This window comes from Gorilla gorilla, chromosome 19, assembly GCF_029281585.2.
Source record: "Gorilla gorilla gorilla isolate KB3781 chromosome 19, NHGRI_mGorGor1-v2.1_pri, whole genome shotgun sequence".
Taxonomy (NCBI): domain Eukaryota; kingdom Metazoa; phylum Chordata; class Mammalia; order Primates; family Hominidae; genus Gorilla; species Gorilla gorilla.
In genome coordinates, this window is record NC_073243.2 from 35,456,176 (window position 1) to 35,478,341 (window position 22,166).

General features: G+C 41.4%; 1 protein-coding gene across 1 annotated transcript in view; it reads right to left on the minus strand.

Annotated features, from left to right (window-relative positions):
- The window catches only part of SV2C (synaptic vesicle glycoprotein 2C), a 247,578-nt gene that overhangs the window by 102,942 nt on the left and 122,470 nt on the right, over window positions 1-22,166 (minus strand). The window contains exon 4 of the mRNA XM_004058659.5: window positions 19,090-19,241. Within this exon, the coding sequence (XP_004058707.1) occupies window positions 19,090-19,241 (152 nt within the window). The remainder of the gene's footprint in view (window positions 1-19,089; window positions 19,242-22,166) is intronic.

Sequence of the window (22,166 nt, forward strand, 5' to 3'; positions counted from 1 at the left end):
CTTGAACTTGAGGAATGTTTGACAGAAAGCTGGGCATGGGCCCCAGTGAGTACCTGTGGCTTCTTGGGTGTCAGCCCAATGGAATGGAAAACCACATAGTAAAGCCACTAAGGTTGTGGTATCTGGAGGCGTGGCATGGCCCTGAATCCTAGCTCCTCCACCTTACTAGCTGGGTGACCTAGGGCAAGCCATTTAACTTCCCGGCCTCAGTTTCCTCACCTGTAAAACATAGATAATATTAATGCGTACTTCATAGAATAGTTGTAAAAATTAAAGAATATATCTTCACTTCTTGGAATGAAGTATGATACATAATAAATGTTCAATAAACATTAGTACAGGATGCTACTGACACCAAAGTTTTTATTCAAGGGGTGAGTGAGGGGTGTTTCTCCCCTACTCTCACCTCTCAGTTCCTCTTGTTTTCCCTGGGGGAGTGACCTCAGTCTCAAACATAAAACCGTGGCAGTCTGGAGGGCAGACTTACGGTTTCCTTGCCTTAATTTTCTAGCTGCTCAGTTACGGGTTTTTCCATCCTCCCCACCCTCCTGCTGAGCCTTCCTGAAGTGCATCATCAGGCAGCTTGCCCCGCTACCTGTGACAGTCAGATTTCTGATTTTCCGAAGGCTCTCCACTGTGTGATTCCTCTGTGAGTTACAGACCAACTCTGGGGTCACCACAGCCTGTCTTCTGCCCTGTTGCACTTCAACCATACAGCTCAGCCCTGTTCAAACCATTATCATGCTGACAGGCTTTTCTTCGAGAAACGCCCAGGTGAATCTGATTTGGCTGGAGTCGACGCTTAATAGCAGGGAAATTCTCCCTGATGGTGCAGTACTTAATGAATGCCTGACATGTTCAATAAATGCAAAAGTTTGGATCCCTTGAGCAGCCTGCAAAGGCCACTGATACAGTGCCTTAGAAAAAATGTGAGTCGCAGGCTAGGAAAAAAGAGAGAGAAAGAAAGAGAGAGAGAGAGAGAGAGAGAGAGAACCCCAGAAGCCTGAGAACCATTTCAATTACAATAATCTTGCAGTAGCTTAGCAATGATAAAACCTCGGGTGGTGGGAGAACTACTTGCGATTCTGCTGGCCCGCGTGTAAGCTCCTGCAGAGGTCTCAGCTAAGTGAGCCGCGATGGCACAAGATGAATGCCTCCCCTTCAAGCCCATCAGCTAGGGCCACCACCAGCGTGGTAACCCATTCTGGAAATGCCAGTTCACAAAGGAAAAAACAGCCCCACAGCACAAGCTTATTTAATAAAACTGATCAGAACTAGATGGAACTGTCTCAACCAGATGTGTGGAGGGGACTGACACCCCTGAGTAGCCTGTTTATTACAGGGCTCTGTGACTCAAGTCAGCAAAACACTCACTGTGGGCTTATCTGACTCATGCATTGTGTTCAGTGCCACGGAGGTTATAAAGATAACTAAGACTTCAGCTCTGGCCTCAAAGAGTCCAGAAATTGCCTAGAGTTCTGAAGAAACATATTTATTATTTTATTGCAATTATAAAGACAATTCTGTAAGATAGAGATGTGTATCAGGCACAAGGAGAGGGTGGTAGGATGCCCTAGGAAGGCACTGGGTTACTGGTGCCTCCAGAACCCCCTTTGAGCCAGACGGGGGGAAATGCCCCTTCTACAGCTTTTCTTTCTCTATGTTTGTGGAACCCCACCCTCGGTCCACTACAAGACAGAAACCATACCCTGGCTTGGAGTATCCTCGAGCACAGACCACATACGGCAGAGGGAAGGTGCTCCTGCAAGGAGCTGACCCAGCTGCTTGTTCACTATGGGGTCTTCTGCCTGGCCAGCCCCTGTGCAGTACAGGCCGTCATGCAGTTTGGCTTTTATCTGCATCATGAGATAATGTTTCTGAAAATCTTCATAAATCACCAAGGGTACTTCTCATGTAAGGTGTCATCGCCTGCCAATCAGATGTTTGGTGTCTTTCCATCTCTCCCGGAAGGCCCCTGAGGTCCTTCCTTTCCTTGAGCAGGCCCTTTCTGTCATCACTTCCGATCTCTGTCTGAAACCAAGCTCTTTCTCTCTCTGATCCCTGGAACTCTTTTCCTGTGGGACCCGCTTAACTTCCTTTGGTTTAAGGACACAACTGCCTGCCAGACACAGCCAGTGATCATGGGCATCCCACCTGCCTTTCTCCTAATTCTGAGAATCTTCCCCTATTCAGGATCCCAGAGAGACACATCTTTCTCCATCAGCACAGGCCCATCACCCGTGTCTTCCTCTCCTGGCCAGTGCAGCTCTCCTTAACATTGGGACACATCTGACATCTGACCTGCACGTGTGTTCTGTTAGGCCTATACCTTGCTTTGAAACTTCCTGAATTAGCTGCCAACATTTAAACATTGGAGGATTATGGGAAAGTGACTTTAGAAATAGTTTAGTAGTTTCTCATCAAGCTAAACATGTACTTAGCAAATGGACATCTTTGGGAGACCATTATTCTACTTACCACATGTGTAAATTGTATCTCCATAAGAATACATAAGAATTAGACCATTAAAAATGGGAGAGATTTCATATAAATATCCAGAATTTTGCCTCTTTTTTGGAAATCAGATCTGGCCAAACTGGGCTTTAATATCTGTATGGCTGGAATCTGCTGCAGCTCAGTAGCTGCTAATCCTCTATAGAGGGTGTGGGCTTTCTCATTTGCTTCTGTTCCCTTTTCTGCCAGCTTCATTTATTCATGCCACCTGCTTGGTTCCTAGGATATTTAAGTTGCCCATCTCAGTCTTAAATTGTCAAGCCAAGACCCCTGGGACTCTTCCCAACTCATTTTCCTTCTGCCCCACTGCTCCCTAGCCATCCACCTAACCGCTCAGGCTAATGTGTACCCTCCATCTAACTAGGAAGACCAGTGTAGGTTAAAGAACAGAGTGGAATTCAAAGTGGCCCCAGCAAGGCTGAACTCCCAGATCCATTACAGTATTTGAGGAAGGGGTTCGTTGAACTCATAGGCTGAAACAGGCAAGATGAGAAGCAAGGATTTTCATCTTCAGGACTCTTTGCTGTTACCCCAGACCAGAGATTTCTTCGCAGTCCAGCCTTAGCCTAGAAGCACCTCTGGCTTCCAGCATGGGGCCAGGCACAGACGGATGCCCAATGAGCATTTGCCAAACCCAAAATGTAGTGTTATACTCTCATCAAGTAATTTAAATGAAGGCTCAATCCCAGTTTGTTTAGCTGTAATGGAGGCAAAGCCATTGAATCCACTTCTTTGTTGGATACTTTAGACAGTGAAAATATATTTGTTCCATGGCCCTCAACCAGTTGCCTAACCCATGCTGGTCATCTCATTAAGATGTGCTACTAATCATTGGAAAGACTGGGCATGGAATACATAAATGGCTTAAATGGCTCATCTCTTCGGCTACCATTAGATTACACAAGAGCAATTTTTTTTTTGTTTGATTAAGATCTACAGTAACCACTTCACTCTGTTCTAACCCATACTGTTTCCTTTCATCACACTCTGCCTCCTTTGATTTCACCAGATCTCAAGGCTGACCACTGCCATCTCCCGCCACCCAGTTCTCAGGCTCATTGTTTTCCAACCTCTTTGCAAGTATCCTGTCCAAGCCCCAAGTAACTCCCTTTTGTCTTATACATTCCATGGTGTGACAGACAGCACAGCTGAAGAGCTCCTTGAGGGCTGAGCATGGGAATGAGGAAGAAGTGGATCATGCAATTTAATTTATCCTCAAGTGGAAGCATGCCTCAGTGTTACATAAAAGATCAGAAACCTCCCAAAGAAGAAGCCCCTTCCATCATTGAGAAGGATCCCTAGGAATTACTTCACTGCATAATTAGATTCCCTGTCAAGCTTTCAACCTCACACTCTGTCGTATTTAGCAATCTATTTTTCTAATGCTCTACTCTAGGCAGTTGATTGTACATCTCAGGAAATTAGTCACATAGGAAACATCAGTGTGGCCCAGTGGTGCTGAATGGCCACACTGGCTAAGATGCCACACCCAGTGTCCCCTTGGATTCTCTTGAGACCTTCTCAAAGCAACTCAGGGCAAATCTAAACTTGATTTTGACAGAGACAGCTGAATAAAACAGAAACACAAAATCAGCCCATAAGAGAATAGGGAACTGGTAGGTAATTTAACATCAATGCCTCTGATGGTAGGTTATGTAAAAAAATAAAGTTTGGCTTAGTCCTTGCAAATGAAAGAATACTGTGCTTGTGAAGAACAGATGGGTAGCTCTACAATTTTTTACCTTAACAACCTGGGCAAATTAAGGGAGTACTCCTTCTGGGGAACCCACTCTAGATATGGAAGAAAAAGGATTTTGAGGTTATTCAACTTGTACCCTAAGATATGAGGGAAGCATTCTCTCCCTTTCCACAAAATTGTAAGTATCTCTTGTCCTGTAAGTCACTTAATATTATTCATGGAAATCTGGGGAACAATTACAACACTCAAACAAGGAATATTTTAGAAAACGATGGCGATTTTTATGTCCCTACAGGTGAAAGTTAATTTAGAAACACAGCGGTGAGTTAGTAAGACTTGCTAATGGTGTTAATTGTAAGCCTTTGATAAAGGATCTAATTAGGTTAATGATAAATTCAGCCCAGCAAGGGTATTTTCAGAACAGTTATTTTCAAAGAAATACACACATACACACACATATATATTTTGTCTAGTGCAGAATATAAAAATGTGCAGGAAAATGAGATGGGGAGTTCTTATGGAATCATAATGATAGCACAAGACCTTATTTTAGAGAGAAAAGATATCCGTGTTTCAAGTTAGGTTTGCAGTAGGTAGCTAACAATAAAACAGCAGGAAAAAAACCCCAAAATAATCCCAGTGCCTTCAAAGGGTGGAGCCCTTCTAGTAGCTAGAGGGCCCTTTGTTTGCTAAGATCATAATGGGTGGTTTTATGGACTGAATTATGTCTCTCAAATTCATTGTGGAAGCTCTAACCCCCAATATGCCTGAAAGTGATAGGGTCTTTGGGAGGTAATTAAGGTTAAATGAGCTCATAAGGGTGGGACCCTCGTCTGACAGGACTGTGGCCTTATGAAAACAGAAGAGAGAGATGCCCATCCCCCCCACCACTTCCCTCTCCCCACCACGTACAGACACAGCAAGAAGGTGGCCAGAAGCCAACTCAGCCGACATGTTAATCTTGAACTTCAAGCATCCAGAACTGTGAGAAATAAATTTCTGCTGTTTAAGCCACCCAGTCTGTGGTATCTTGTTATGGCAGCCTGAGCAGATTAAGACAGGTATGCAAGTTTGGAGCCAGAAGCTGGAAGAGCTTGATTTCTCTGACTAATAAGGGGTTGGGGGTGACAGTGGAGTTGATTCCTGGAGGAAGAGAGGAGCTAGAGAAGTTGCATGCTGTGTTGGGAGGAGAAGAGAGAAGTTATGTTGTCTTTGAGGGAAACACAAGTATCAAATCAGGATTTATCAAATGTGGGTTATAAAGCATGTGATGTAAAAAACCTCTTCAGTCTCTTATGAAATCTTTATATACATATATATATATATATGTATATGTATGTATATAAAGAGACAGGGTCTTGCTCTGTCACCCAGGCTGGAGTGCAGTGGCCTGACCATGGCTCATTGTAACCTCAAACTCCTAGGCTCAAGCAATCCTCCTGCCTCAGCCTCCCAAATAGCTAGGAGCACAGGTGTGTGCCACCATGCCCAGCTAATTTTTAAAATTTTTATAGAATATATGTTGCCCAGGCTGGTCTCCAACTCCTGGCCTCAAGCAATCCTCCCACCTCAGCCTAAGATAATTTTTAAAACAACAAAAAATTCTGCATGCAACTGGTTTTTCTCATGGCAAATGATGAAGGCTTGGGTCTCTGAATGCTTGGCAAGGGGCTGTGAGAGCATCGCCTGGACAGACAAGGGGTAGCTGGCATCTGGGCCACACATGCACACTGTAGAGGCAGTTGAAATGCCCCAGACACCATTCCAACTCTGTGTTGCTCTCTGGAGAAGTTTCTTAGCTTCTTCATGTATAGAGAACATTTTGAAGAAATAAGGATCAAATGATTGCTTCTAATGTCTAATCTTCCATTATCTGTGTCAATCTGGGGAATGACCAAATTTCTATGCAACAGGATCTCTATTCAAAAAAGGGTAGTAATAGTTACTGTTGTTTTTCCCCCCAAAATTGTTAGAATAAATAGATAATATATGTAAGACTGTCCTCTTGAAAGGTATTTCTCATTTGTTTTCTACTTTTTATTTTGAATTAATTATAGATTCACAGAAGATTGCAAAGATAGTACAGAGAGATCCCATGTACACTTCATCCAGTTTCCCTCAATGGTTAATCTTACATAACTATAGACAACATCGAAAGCATGGAACTGACATTAGTGCAATGTGTGTATATAGTTCTGTTTCATTTTATCACATGTGTAGATTCACATAACCATATTGAAAACCAAGACACTCAACTATTACGTCAACGCAAGGTTCTCCCAGATGCAACTCCTTTATAGTCATACACCCCCCACCCCCCAATCATCCCAAACCTCTGCCAATAATTAACGTGTTCTCCCACCTCTATATTTGTCATTTCTAGAATGTTACATAAATGCCTTTTGAGATTGGCCTTTTCACTCTGCAAAATGCTGTTGAGGTCCATACATGCTGTTATAGCAATCACTTCTTTCTTATTGCTGAGTAGCATTTTATAGTATTGCAGGACATTTTGGTTATTTTCAGCTTTTGGGTGTTACAAATAAAGTTGTATGGATAACCATGCATACGCTCTTGTGTGGATACAAGTTTTTATTTCTCTGGGATAAACGCCCAGGAGTGATATGTTAGGTGTATGTTTGGTTTTTAAAGAAACTGCCAAACCACTTTCCAGAGCGTCCATAACTATCTTTCATTTCCACAAGCAATGCATGAGAGATGCTGTTTCTCTGTATCCTTTCCAGCATTTGATATTGCCATTAATTTTTTAAACTAATTTTTGAATACTATAAAATGTATTCACGATTTATTCACAATTTGTTTTCAGGACAAACCCCAACATCAACAGCTCCTGGAGTAGGCACCTATATCTACAATAAGTAAAACCAATGTTACTACTTTTACTTACCATAGGTATGGGTGCCTTTGTCTCTTCTGTATGTCAAGGTCTCCAGGATTTGAGGGGGATCTAGTCTGCTGGTAAGGCTCAGATTCACATTTGGTTTGGGGAAGACCCAGGATCTAGCCAACTGTGATCTGAGTACCAGGGAAGTCTAATCCACTCTGAAATGCTAAAGAGGAGTCACACTGGCTTGAGGGTCTCGAGACCCCTGTATCTACATTCTCTGAAACCAAATAGAAAGGCCACAGCAGCCCAAACTATGCCTACCTTCAAATGGGCCCAGATTCTCCTCCTGACACACATTAGTGTGTACTCAGCACTTATCTGAATGAGGGCACTGGGGTGACTTGTCCACAACGTCATGCTTGGGTAATTATGATTTACTAACAGCAGGCGGCACCTCTAAGGATTGCATCTTGCAAAGACAGCAACTCCCCATGACTTTGGAAGAAAATCTAACAATATTAAAAGCCCCTTGGGGCACTAAAACTGAAGTTGTGTAATTTGGGCCAATTTTTGTTAAACTGTAAGTGTTTTCTTTGGGTCTGAGTGCTGAAATTTTGAGTTTGCTGAAAGGCCACGTGAGCCATCTAAGGAAGGATTCCTTTGTCTTCTGCTGTTTTCTGAGCCTGTTTCTCCAGCCTTCCTGACCATTCCCTGAGCTATCCAATAGCCTTCCAAGAAATTCCTGTTGAGTTAGCCAGAGTTGCTTTCTGTTTCTGGCATCCAAAAATGGATGGAAGGGCCACACTTAAACATTAGATTATCAAATGCAGGAACATTCCTAAAAGATTTTCCAGAGTAAGAATGAAATGGTGCAGCAGAGATGGCCAGTTGCCTCCCTGTATCCACTCTACACTGATTTGTATTCTCCCTGCTGCCGGGAATAAACAGCTACTCTACATTTCCAAGACTTTCTTTGTCTTGAAATTCTGGCCAATGAGATTCATGTGGATTTGTGTGGGACTTCCAGGAAGATTCTTTCTGGGAGTACAGATATATCCTTATGAATCCTTCCCACTTTGTGCTGCCTAGAATTCCAACCCTACAGTTGGAACATGCTAAGAATGGAGAAGCAGTAAGAAAAAAGGAATTGGGGCCTTTGATGATGACCACTGAGCTACTACACCAGCCCCGGACTGCCTCTATCCAGACTGCTTTCATGTGATATAAAACAAACTTATATCTTGCTTATACCTTTGTTAATTTGGCTTTTCCTTTCTATCTAGTCAATTCTTTTTTTTTTTCTTTTTTTTTAAGACAGTGTCCCTTCCCGGGAAGTTCAAGCAATTCTGGTGCCTTGGCCTCACAAGTAGCTGGAATTATAGGCACCTGACACCATGCCCAGCTAATTTTTGTATTTTTAGTAGAGATGGGGTTTTGCCACATTGCCCAGGCTGGCATCGAACTCCTGAGCTCAAGTGATCCACCCACCTTGGCCTCCCAAAGTGCTGGGATTACAGGCATAAGCCACTGCACCCGGCTGTCAATTCTAATTTTTAACTAAAGTGAAGAAATGGATTCTGGAGAGAATCTGGGGTCCAGTGGTTTCCTAGGATTGAGAAGAATGCACCAGTTGATTTCCAGCTTCTACAGTTGTATCTACTTAAAAATTGTGGTAGCTACTAGCCCTGTCACTAGATGTTGTTACCTAATATGCTAATATATTTTGATAATACTATTTTGAAACAATTGATTTCATTTATAATCCTATTTATTTTGCTTTATGTATATAAAAACATTATTTTGGGAAGAGGTCTGTGGGCTTCACCCACTTACCAGAGGGATGTATGGTCACAAACCCCGGGTTGACAGGGTCATCTGCAGTGCTATCAGCATAGGGACATGCAGTTCTTCACATGAGCACCAGAGCAGGAAACCGCCATATTTTAAAGCCCATTTCCCCATTTTAAGATCAGGTGCCTAAGATAACCTACCTGGTACAATGCCTGGGACACAGAAAGCTCTCAGTAAATGCCTGACATCACTTCCTTTTCTGGTGAGCTTGAATGGAAGAGTTCAGACTTCAATTCCACAATAATTGGCTTAATTCACAGTAGGGGAGGCAGCTCCTCTGAGTTCACTATACAAACCTCAAAGGTCAGCGTGAGAATGTTGAAAAGTGTTTCCCAGATCTGGCCAGAATTCTCAATCTCTTAAGAAAGTAAATAGACGTCTTTTGGGTCTGTGGGGACGATCTGCATCCTAGCTGATAGATGCCTTCCCTACAGGCTCCATATTACCCCTACTAAACAAAGAGGATGGGGAGAGAGACAAGAGGCTGGGCTGGAAGACCTGGCTTGTGGCCATGTTTCAGCATGTGAGACTTTCCAAACACTTGCTTCTGGGTGCCATGAACAATGAAACAGATGCATTCAAAGAAATGGCCATGCACTTAAACACATGACAATTTTTTTTAAATTTCACATCTACTTTTTAAGCCCTTAAAGACTATATCATCAATGTTTATTTGACCGATGCATCTTATTATTGCATGGAGAAAAGTGAACCATCACTGAAGGAAATCGGAAGCCAAGGGTTCTTTCGTTGAGATAAAATATAAGATTGATCCTAAAATTAACAAATTAAATTAACAAATTAAGAAATAATACTGGTATAAGTCAATGTACCAAATCACTTCCCTCTGTCGTGTCTTACTCTGACTCTCAAGCATAAAATCATCAGGGCTGTAACACTCAGTGAAATATGGCAAAGATGAGAGGGCAGGGCTCTGGGCCACCTGGCACCTGCCTGTCCTGGCTGGGCTGCTGAGAGGAACCCCAGTTATCATGTGAGGCCTGCCTGACACCCTAGAGTAGTGGGCACAGGACACTTTGGCATGCCTTACAAGTTCTGTTCCTGTACCTCTAATCTTTCTTATCCATCTCCACAACTTCAAATGACAGGTGAACCATTGAGAAAACACGGTTAGGAAAAGGTGAGTACAATCTTTTAAATATTCCTCTTTTTAATTCTTCCTCCCTGACCCAAACTTCAGTCCCAAATATGAAAATACGAGACTACACTTAATGAACATTTGTGCCAGGCACTTTTTGTATGCCATACTTTAATACAGCAATTGTATTTTTTTTTTTAATTTCACTTTGAGTTCTGGGATACGTGTGTAGAATGTACAGGTCTGTTACATAGTTATACATATGCCATGGTGATTTGCTGCACCTATCAACCCATCATCTAGGTTTAAAGCCCCACATGCATTAGGTATTTGTCCTAATGCTCTCCCTCCCCTTGCCTACCTCAACCAACAGGCCCTGGTGTATGATGTTCCCCTCCCTGTGTCCATGTGTTCTCATTGTTCAACTCCCACTTATGAGTGAGAACGTGTGGTATTTGGTGTTCTGTTCCTGTGTTAGTTTGCTGAGAATGATGGTTTCTAGCTTCATCCATGCCCCTGCAAAGGACATGAACTCATTATTTTTTATGACTGCATAGTATTCCATGTTGTATATATGCCACATTTTCTTTATCTAGTCTATCATTGATGGGCATTTGGGTGTGTTCCAAGTCTTTGCTATTATAAATAGTGCTGCAATAAACATACATGTGCATGTGTCTTTATGGTAGAATGATTTATAATCCTTTGGGTATATACCCAGTAATGCGATCGTACAGCAATTGTATTAGGTCATACTATTATTATCCCTGTTTTATAGATGAGGAAACAGAGGACCAGAGACCCTAGGTTACTGTCCTAAAGATGACAAAGCTAGAGAGGGCAGAGGTGGCTTGGAAGTAGGGCCTTCCCTCTAAGCCCATGTTGTTAACAATTGCACTGACTGCCTGTCTCCAGGATCTCTGACATCTTGGTGCTGCGATAGAGCTTGGCTCTGGTGCTGCCCATATAACCCACAGAATCAGCGGGTAGTTGATGCTCACAGGTTAGAGTTGTCAGACTCTCGTTATTTCTATCTGGGAACGATAGCACCATGGCCTTGAAAATGGGTCTTTATATAGTACATGCCCCTTGAATATTAAATTACCCAACAGAAAAATGGAGGATTCTGATTTATTGGGTAAAAAGTCATCAAGATTTTACAGTATTATTTTAATACCTTGGTTCTCTTTTATCTTACCTTCTATCCTTTTTTTTTTTCTTTTCTCTGACTTCTCTAATCTCAAACTTTAGGCAGCGTTTATGCTTTTTAGTTCCTTCTCCCTCTTTTTTCATGTAGCTCACATTTGGGCTGCTCTGACAATCTGGGTATCCCATGTAGGATGACCTGATAGCAACAAGAGCTACCATTTTTGAGCATCAAATACACACTGGGTATTCTAACAAGATTATTTTGCTTAATCCTTACTACAATGCTGACTAGGAGAGTGGGCTGGATCAGACTGAAAAGCTTTGACAGAGCTCACAGAAGTAGCAGGTCTGAGACTCAAAATACCTCTCACTTTATACCTCTTTCCCTTGGCCACAGTGCATTCCTTCTTGTGAACAAGGAAGCTGACTTTCTTCTTCCTTCTTGTTGAATATCTGCCTGGTTGAGGAATCAGGAATCCTTCCCTGCTTCCTTCTTCAATTAGATAGCTATTGCCTCTCCTGCCAGCCAAAGGAAGTAGGGACGTTTTGGTAATTTGGACAACCTTGGGAATACATGTATTTTTAAGCCTGGACATCTCATCACGGCTAGAGAGGTAGGGTGGGGTAAGTATGACGTTTATGGGAGCCCCAAGTTTGACCCTATAACATCTGCAGTGAAGGGCTAGCCAGATAGAGGCCATGGGGCTATTCTGGGGGCCAGATGAGGCCCAGTGTGCTGTGGGCTTTCAGAGCTGTGGCCTTTCATGCTAAAACAAGAACTTTCCCATTTAGCTAATTGAACGCCTTTGCTACACACTGTAATGCACACAGCAGGGGAGAACACCTCATCTGATGTTCACATGAATTTAAAAGGGAAAATGATGACAGAGGGTTTAATGGAGCAGACAGTGCCGCAGTCTAGCAGCAATTCCAAAGCCTGGGCCTAATGAAAGCTCTCAGCCAACGTAGAAAGTGCCTGTGATTCAGCTCTCTGTTCCCATTTCCCCTGAGGTACTGGGGCTTCCATTAAATGCTGATGTGTCCTGATTATTACAGAGTGTGGAGGGAGAAACGAAGGGCAGGAAGGCTGAAAGAGAATCTTTACACCTGACCTATCTGTTCCTGAAGATACTGCTTATTTATTTCTGAACCAGTAGCCAATTCCCACTATGGGTCAGAAGGCCTAGGCTTGAGAACAGGTGTTAGGTCAAGAAGAGCCAAATTTTCTCGAACTCCTGGCTGTAGGCAATTCTCCTGTCTCAGCCTCCCAAAGCACTGGGTTTACAGGTGTGAGGCACTGCACCCGGCCAAGCCAACTCTAAATACCTATTTTCAGCTGTTACAGGCACTGATTTTTGAGGCAAGGGCATTTCCTTCTCAGTTTGTTGCTCTTCCTCCTCCCTTGTTCTAGTGGACTGCTCTTTGCCATGGGGGAGACACAGACGGCCCAGAAGTTCCTGAATGGAGTGGTGGCAGGGAAGGTGCTGGCGTGACCACAGCCAAGCACTCTGCCTCCTAAGGTCTTGTCAGCATTGGGTGAGGTCCATTCATGCTGGGAACCTTCAGATGTTAGCAACCATCTGTCTCCGGGGAAAATTTCAACTCTGATAGCAGTGATATGAAGAGAAAGCACCATCATCATTCCACACTGGTACAAAAGCTAGGTCTCAGCAGGCTGGGCGGACTCCACTGTCCACCAAAAACTCCTGGCCACAGCCCATATCTTAACTCACTAGCCCTTAGAGCAATCCAATCCCTTATTCCAGTGTCTAACTTCACAAGAATCCTTCCAGATTTCCTTCCAGAATCCTTAGTGACCCACTCAAGGTCTACTTTGCATCAGAGGCTCGTCAGGGGCTAGAATTCCAGTCTCACAGCATCAGGCTCAGGCTTTGTGCACTGACTGCTCTGCCCTAATTACTAAACGGTGACACCCAGAAACAGCGAACACCTCTGTCCACGAGCCTCTGTGTTATTTATCATTTGAAATACACTTGCAGTGTGGATGCCAATTATCCATTCCTTCTCTCCAGAGCAAAGCCCATTACTAATATGAGAAGGCTGAGGTCCTGGCTCTGAGTCACTTTATTACACTCCTGTGTTCATTCTCTGCAGGGTGCAAACTCAATGCACAGGGAGTAGTGGGCACTCAAAGGCCTCCTCAGTGAAAGAGGACAGAGCAGCAGGGGCGGACCCGCTCTTGTTTCTGTGGACTGTGGCATCATTTATACAATGCAGATTTCAGAGGAGAGATATAAGCCTTTAGTTTTTTCAGAGGCTTCAGGGAAAGTGGATAGACTTTTAGCCCCTTGTCTATTTTAGGTAAAGTTAAAAGATGTATCACTGAAAAGAAGAGATATCTAGATGTCAAAATTACTTTTTAAGTGTGATTCTAAACCAGATGGACAGGAAAGTGTTTTTGTGTGGATGAAACCAACAATATGGAAACTCAAACACTGAACAGATGAGGCTCACTGTTCTCCTTATTCTCATTCACATTCCCCCACTCCCACCCAATACATACCATCAAGTTCTAGGGGCCCAGCAGAAAAACAAACTTCTGAGGTCACCCATTGGGCCTTTCATGGACAGGAAGCTGAAGAATCTCAAAGCTGGCTGCACATTAGAACCACCCAGAAGCTTTAAAAACTATTGATGTACCTTAACATAATCAAGGCCATCCATGACAAGCTCCCAGCTAACATACTCAATGGTGAAAAGCTAAAAGCTTTCCCTCTAAGACTAGGAAGACTCTTGTCATTTCTATTCAGGATAGTACTGAAAGTCCTAGCCAGAGCAATTAGGCAAAAAAAGAAAGAAAGGGAATCAAAATCAGAAAGAAAGAAGTAAAACAAGAGTATGTTTCTGCAGATGACATGATCTTGTATATAGAAAATTCTAAAGATGTCACCAAAAAATGTTAGAATACATGAGTTCAGCAACGTGACAGCATACAAAATCAAGAGACAAAAATTAGTTGTGTTTCTACACAGTAATAATGAAGTATTGGAAAAGAAATTATTAAAACCATCCTACTTACAGTAGCATCAAAAAGAATAAACTAGGAATAAATTTAACACAGAAGGTAAAAGATTTGTATGTTGAAAACTATAAAACTCTGATGAAAGAAATTGAAGATGGCAAATAAATGGCAAGATATATTGTATTCATGGATTGAAAGAATTATATTGTCAAAATGTCAATGCTACTCAAACAGATCTACCTAGTCAATGTAATCCCTATCAAAGTTCCAATGTCATTTCTCACAGAAATAGAAGAAACAATCCTAAAATCTGTATGGAACAACAAAAGACCCTGAGTAGCTAAAGCAATCTTGAGCAAGAAGAACAAAGCTGGAGACTTCCTGATTTCAAATTATATTACAAAACCATAGTAATTGAAATAGTATAGTATTGGCATAAACACAGATATATAGACCAACAGAACAGAATAGAGAGCCCAGAAATAAACCCTTGCTTATACAGTCAACTGATCTTTGATAAGGGCACCAAGAGTACCCCATAAGGAAAGGATAGTCTCTTCAATAAATGGTGTTGGGAAAGCTGGATATCCATATGCAAAAGAATGAAATTGGAACCTCCTTTTGCACCATAGATAAAAATCAACTTAAAATGGATTAAAGACTTAAATGTAAGTTCAAAACTATAAAACTGTAAAAACGGTAAAGCTTTAAAACTGTATGTGTATACTTATGTACATACATACACACACACATATATGCACATATTGGAATTTTGTTCAGCCTTTAAAAAGAAAGAAATCCTTCCCTTTGTAACAACATGAATGAATCTGGAAGGCATTATGTTAAGTGAAATAGGCCAGACATGAAAAGACAAATATTGCACAAACTCACCGATATGTGAAATCTGAAAAGTTGAACTCATAGAAACAGAGAGTAGTTAAGAGTCATTACCAGGAATTGAGGGATGGGGGGAGATGTTGGTCAAAGGGCACAAACTTTTGGTTATAAGATGATAAGTTCTGGAGATCTAATATTCAGCATGGTAACTATAGTTAATAATATTGTACTGTATTGTATACTCGAAACTTGCTGAGAGTAAGTGTTCTCATCATACACACATGAAAGATGTTAATTAGCTCGATTGTGGTAATCATTTCACAATGTACACATATATCAAACCTTCAAGTTGTACATATTAAATGTATATAATGTTTACTTGTCAATCATACCTCAATAAAGCTGAAAAAAATAAGAATAAAAACTCTCAATGCTGCGTCTCTTGTCCAGAGAATCTGATTTGATTGACGTGGGGTAAATCCAAGCATGAGTGTTTTCAGGGTATGGGGGAGGTGGTAAACTTACTAAAAAGTGTTTGTGAAAAAGTGTAACATTCATATAGTAACATGCACAAATCTTAAGCACTCAGTTTAACGAATTTTACAATTCAAAAATTCATTAAAAACCTCCACCCAGCTCAAGATATAGAATGTCATTAGCACTCCAGAAGCCTCAGCACAGGATTTTAAAAATTAAACTTTAAAACAAAAATTAAAACTCTTCAAATTGCAAGAGTACAACAATGACCTCAGCAAAGTTATTTTTAAAGCTTTTCATTTTTAATTTTAATTTGCGGACAGAATTGAATAAAATATATGTTTTTTTTGCCACACTTCTGGCCACTGAAAGCCTTTAGTAAAGCATGGGCATAAGGTTTTCATATTGACATTACTCATTTCCTAACCTGGTCATTATTTCTCAAGGTGTTGTCAACATAAAAGTTGATATCAGCCTCCGACATTTAATTTTGTTGTGTTGTCATTGTTTTTGTAACTTTTCATGCATTGTTTATGATTCCCAACTTTCCCTCATTCTAGTTATATATGAATTAATTAGCCCTTGTAGCTATAAACAAGAAGTATCTAAGTGTACTTTGGAAAAAGGAAAGTGGTGATCATGCTTATTCTTTGTGGGTTGGCCACTGACTGACCGGTGACAAGGCAGGAGAGAAAATCTGGAACCATCCAGAGTTCAAGGGCAGGGATGTGTGAAAGGCAGAGTGAGAGGAACTGAATCCCTAGTAAGAAAAAAAAACTAAAAATAAAAACAGTCATGCCCGGGCTTGGTGGACATACAGACACATGTAGGCTGCAGAAGCCAGTGTGAGTTACGTGTTTAAGAAGGCCAGCAGGTGAAATTCTGAGCGATATGATGGGAAGGGAGGACCAGGAAAGAGACAGCCATTAACCAGGGAGACAAGGGGCTCCAGAGAGCAAGCTCAGCGAGAGCCAAGGAGCAAGGCTCTCATCAGAGGCTGAAAAGAGAACAAGGCTGGCCTGAAGGCCGGCTAAGAAGGTATTAAAAAAAAAAGAAAAAGAGAGAGAGAGAAAAAAGCACTTCAGCTGCTGTATAAATTTGCCAGGTTGAGCCCTCTGTGAGTAGTTGGCAGAGATGATAAGTAAGGCAGCACTTCTGGCTACCTACCTGGAGCAGCCCTTATTTGAATATGCACAAAGAGTATGAATGGATAGACTAGCTCTGGAGCAATGATGGGTAAAGCTGGACTCTGCATTTCCTATTCACCTTCTTAAACATAGTTCCTATAAAGCAATTCCTGAGTGGCTTTTCCACTTGAACCAGTGAGTTGAGTGGGGCATGAGTTAGACGCTGCTCTACCGAGGAAGGTTCTGAGGGTGGCTGAGGTCCTGAGATCTCAAATTAAAAAAAAAAAAATCTTGAATTCCTTGGATGGTGGCAGAAGACAAGCCTCATGGTGGATATGGGAACCTGCCTGTATGAGGGCATCTCTGGCCCAGAAGTGACCTAAGAGTTTAAAAATGAAAAACCCACCACTTGAGCTTGGCACCCTGAACTCAATGTAAATGTTCAGCAAAGAAGTTCTCTTCAGGCCAAGTAACCAATTCCTTATATCTTGCTTTTGTTGTTGTTAAATACGACTTCAGTTTTCATGTAACTTTTCAGGTTCATCAAAAGAAAGCGTGTGACATGATTTTGTAACTCAGCATGTTAAAACTCAGTTAAAAAAACAAGTTAAATACATCTAAATACTAAAGTCTATGTCTGATTTTAGCAATGAGTCAACTTCACCAAGGTTGTTCCCTAACAGAACTGTGTTTTACAATGAAATATTACCATGTTCTAAAACAAAAGCAGAGAAATAAAAAATGAGCAAAGAATGAGTTTTTGAAATCTATTTTTTTAGATTAGATCAGAGAGTGAGTTTCTGAAGTCATGTGGTTTTAATTTATATGGTATTCCTATTTTGCAAACTTTAGCCTGTTTGGGCACATGTGCACATGTGTGCGTGCATGTACACACACACACACACACACACACACACACACACACACACGCAACCAGAACACTTCTCTCCCCTTTCCTGATATATTGAATTTGATTTATGGATTCAATTGACCTTTCCATGCATTTCACTGCTTATAGATGAAGCAACTTGGAGCTTTTGGCTTCTGAGGGGTACTGCTCAGAAACATGCAACCTGTACAGGTTTCTGAGGCAGCAGAAACAGTAAGAGCTTAGGAGAAACTGAGGAGGGGATCTGGGAGTGTGGACAGGTGGAGTCACCTCTAAAGTTCTGCAGTTCAACAGGCCATACAACAGGAGTTTTCCTGCTCCCATTCCAGTTCTGAGTTGCCAGAAGAGGTGGGGCTGATGTGGAGCTGAGCTTTGGACTGAGCCCACAAGAGTTGAGTAAAGGTGCTTCTGTGTGTTTGATATGTATGGCAGTCTCAAGAACAACTATAAGTCATGTTGTCTTACATGCTGCTGCTGATCTGTGTATCCTCCCACCTCTACTTAGGGTAGGAGAGGCAGAGGGGAGAGGAATCCCCAGCATTGATAGCACAGAGGAAACAAATGAAAGAGATTACTTTAAACACAGTAAAATGCAATAGTACACTATGATGCTGTGATTATAATAAGAAACATATGTGTTCGTCGTCATTCATGGTTCCTGACACTTCTATTTCCTGGGAATTTCCTGGGTAATAGGATCATCTTTTCTTCTAACGAGACAACTGTTGGTGGGCTCCTGAGTGGGACTGGTCACCAGAAAGACCAAGCCATGATCATAAGCTTGGAGCTTTCAGCTCCACCCCCATCCTCCAGGAAGGGGAGAGGGGCTGGGGATTGAGTTAATAATCAATCATACCTAATCAATCATGCCTATAGAAACCTCTATAAAAATCCCTGAACTATGGAGTTTGGAGAGCTTTTGGGTTGTTGAACATGTGGAGGCACTGGGAGGGTGGTGAGGCGGCGAACTCATGAAAGCCCCTCACCTCTTCCCACACACCTTGCCCTGTGTTTCTCTTCACCTGGCTGTTCATCTACATCCTTTGCCATATCCTTTGCCATAAACTGGTGAATGAGAGTTGTTTCCCTGAGTTCTGTGAGCCATTCTAGCAAATGATCAAACCTGAGGGTGGGGGTTATAGGAACCTCCCATTTATAGCTCGTCAGTCAGAAGTTCCAGAGGCCTGGACTTACAATTGGCCTCTGAAATGGGAGGCAGTCTTGTGGGACTGAGCCCTTAATCTGTGCGATTTGACTCCAACCCCAAGTAACATAGTGTCAGAATTGAGTTAAATTGTAGCACACCCAGCTATTGGAGAATTGGTCAGTGGGAGAAAACACCCCACACATTTTGATGACCAGAAATCTTGTGAAAGCATAGTAGAGGAAAATATTTTCCCCCCATTACATTCATATAACCAGAAGGGCATTTGATACAGTCTTACTTTATACAGATCTCTACACAGAGGGGAAAAACTCCTGGACACTATGAAAAGGAGAAACATGATGATGAGTAGTTTTTCTCAAAGTAGCCCTTAGAAGAGAGGAAGAAGACGGGAATGGAGTCTGAAGCAAAATGAAGTGACTGCCCAGCTAGTGCAAGGCCAGCCTCTTACCGTAGTGCGGGATGATGGCCCAGGCCATGGCAGAGGCGTAGATGCCACCGATCATCCAGAACATGCAGAGCCAGCTCAGGTGTTCGCCCCGCTTTTCCCGGGCCAGCACTTCAGCAAAGTACGAGAACACAGTGGGTATGGCTCCTCCGATCCTGCCAAGAGGTACAGAGAATATATGAAATCGGGTGTGGACAGCTCATGTGAGACGCAAAGGGCAGAGCCAAAGCAAACTCTAACAACACATGCTTTCTCCCTATCCCAGCATATCAACAAACATATATTTTCTATTATTTTACAATGTAAAAATTATAGTCTCTATATTTAATATAGGTTTATTATCCCTTCAAAAACTTGAACCTGCAATTAAGCTATGTTACCAAGAGGTGGCAGTGGTGTTTGTCTCAGGTGGCTGATAGAGCTTAACATGAGATTCCGTTGGCTTTTCAGCTCACGGTTGTGTTTTGTGTGATATTTATCAAAACTTACATTGATTTCCTATAATCTAGTGAATATTTTAATTAACTTGTTTTTAAAAACGTGCTGTGCCATGTCCCATTCATGATGTGGGGACTTTGAAAACAGCTTCAAACACCTCTAGGGTACTGTCTGCAATCTGTATTTACTCACTGCTACCCCACAGCAGCACTAAATTAGGTTAATGTGTTGACAAACATTAGTTGAAATGACTCATGGGGTCATTTCCAAGATTAGCTCTAGTCCCAATCCAGTAGATATGACTGCTAAATAAGTAAACATGAAAGGGACACTTGTAGAATAAAATAAGGAGCTGGTGGTTTAGATATCAGTAGAATGGAATATAATGCTTCCTTTCAGTAGGAGCTAGTTATACAAGCTGCTGACTGAGCTCTGGGGAGATGACAGAAACAGTGACCTACACCCAGGGTAAGGGTGCTCAAATGAGGGTTTATGGAATCAAAATAGTGCTCATTTTTAGGAGATGGGCCATAGATTTCATCAGAATTTCAAATAGGTCTTGGCCCTAAAACTTTAGGAAGCACTGCCTCAAAAAGCAAGGTAGTAAAGAAAAATATTACTATCACTCCAAGCAATATGTGAATTTTAAAGTATTTGTTTAAAAAGACACACAACATCAGTACATTGTTGAGATGACACAAAATCTAATAGAGTTAGGAAGTGTGCACTGATTCATTTTTGTTCAGATTTCTGTAAGGTAAATTGCTATTGACATTTCATGCAAATTTGATGTCAAGGACTAAAGCATGTTTATTTATTTAGCAATAACTGATTTTCTTAGAGCCTTTGATACGATAAAGAAGTATTGGCAGTGTTCTTAACAAATGCAATTTAGGGAAAGGTCATTTTGGCAGCAAACTAGTGTACCAAATAAACCACGGGATTTACAATGTCATCCTGCATCAACTGGTAGGTGAAAATATGGCACCATTTCATGTGTTTGCCTCTGTTTAAAGTGATGCCATAGTTACACATCAGTGGACATAGGAAGACCACTTAGGCTGGTGCTTTTCAATCTGTGGGTTGCAAAATTTAGTTTAGTAGCTATAAACGGTAAAGAGCATTTTAAAAAATGAGATAGTGATAAAAATATTTAAGTGCAACCTAAGTAATAAGGATAAGCATAAGTATCATTTCATGAAATTTGTGTTATAAACATATTTGTAATGTATAATATACATATATAAAATATATAATGGGTCACGGCGTGTTTCTTAGTGGGAGTTCCTGTTCAAAGAGTTTAAAATTCACAAACTTTAGGCATCTATATCAGTTTCTCTGGGCTATGACAGCGGTGGTTCTACCTAAAATTCTTAGAGGTGTGACTCAACCTGTCTTCAGATTTAGCACCATCACACACAGAGGCAGCCAACCAAGTCCAAGTCCATAACCAAACCCTCAAACAAGAAACAAATGCATGTGGTGGGGGCTCAGAGCTGGCTCTATACTGCACCGTATTAGACTCATACAATTCTCTTGCCTGGGCTTCTTGAGGAGCTCATACAATGGATAGCTAGTTGAATTTTATTTTATTTTATTTTTATTTTTTGATGGAATGCAGATAGTAAAATTGAAAGACATCGTTTAATTAATCTTCTGTGCCACGAGACTCCACCAGGCTGTCTACAAACACCATTGGGAGGCTGAAGATCACTTGAATCCAGGAGTTTGAGGCTGTAGTGAGCCTTAAAGGGCCACTGCACTCCAGCCTGGGTGACAGAGTGAGGCCCTTTCAAGGGGTAAGCTGCATGCTTGCTTGCTATCTGTGATCATTAAAAGCCCTGAAAACAAATATCACATATTAATCATGACAAAAAACAAATGTGTGATGCTTATTGATACAGTAAGCTGGTTGAATTTTAAAACTGAACAATATTTTGAACAGATTATAAGTGGTTTCATTATAACACACAATCCTAGTATGAAATAAAATGTCTGTGTCACAAATAATTTAATGCTACTCCTTTTTTTCATTTGATGTGAAGAATCCGTTTCTCTGCACCATAAAATCCCAGCTCCCTACTCTGTGGCTTAACTTCTCAATGCATAAAAATAGTCCTAGTTTTTACTGACTTTTAACATCCTCATTAATGTTTCATCAGGACTCTGGACATCCTCTTAATAGCTATAACTTAAACTTCATGAAGGCACTATTGTATGTCAGGATATGCCAGCCCCCTCTGGACCAAGATAAATGTACTTCAGTGTGGCTATAATTTCTTTCTTTCTTTTTTTTTTTTTGCAGTGTGGCTATAATTTCAAGTGGAAGACTGTAGATTTGCCTGTTAGTTTTCAACAAATCATTGTTACATAAGAAAACACCAACTTGTAGGGGCTTCTAGGCAATCTGGCTGGTTTTTATTCAATGCCTCTTTTTCACGTGGTTATTTTTTCTGGATGTCTCTCAATACTTGTTTGTAAAGCAGGCTGCAAGGAACTGCTAAGGAATACTAAGGGATAAGTGAGTCTGAAGAATTAGAGAAGGCTTCTATTTAAATCCTTTGCAAAGTTATTTAGACTCAGCCATATATAAAACAATCCAAGCATTCACATTTCTTATTGTGGGCTGATGATCTATTTTG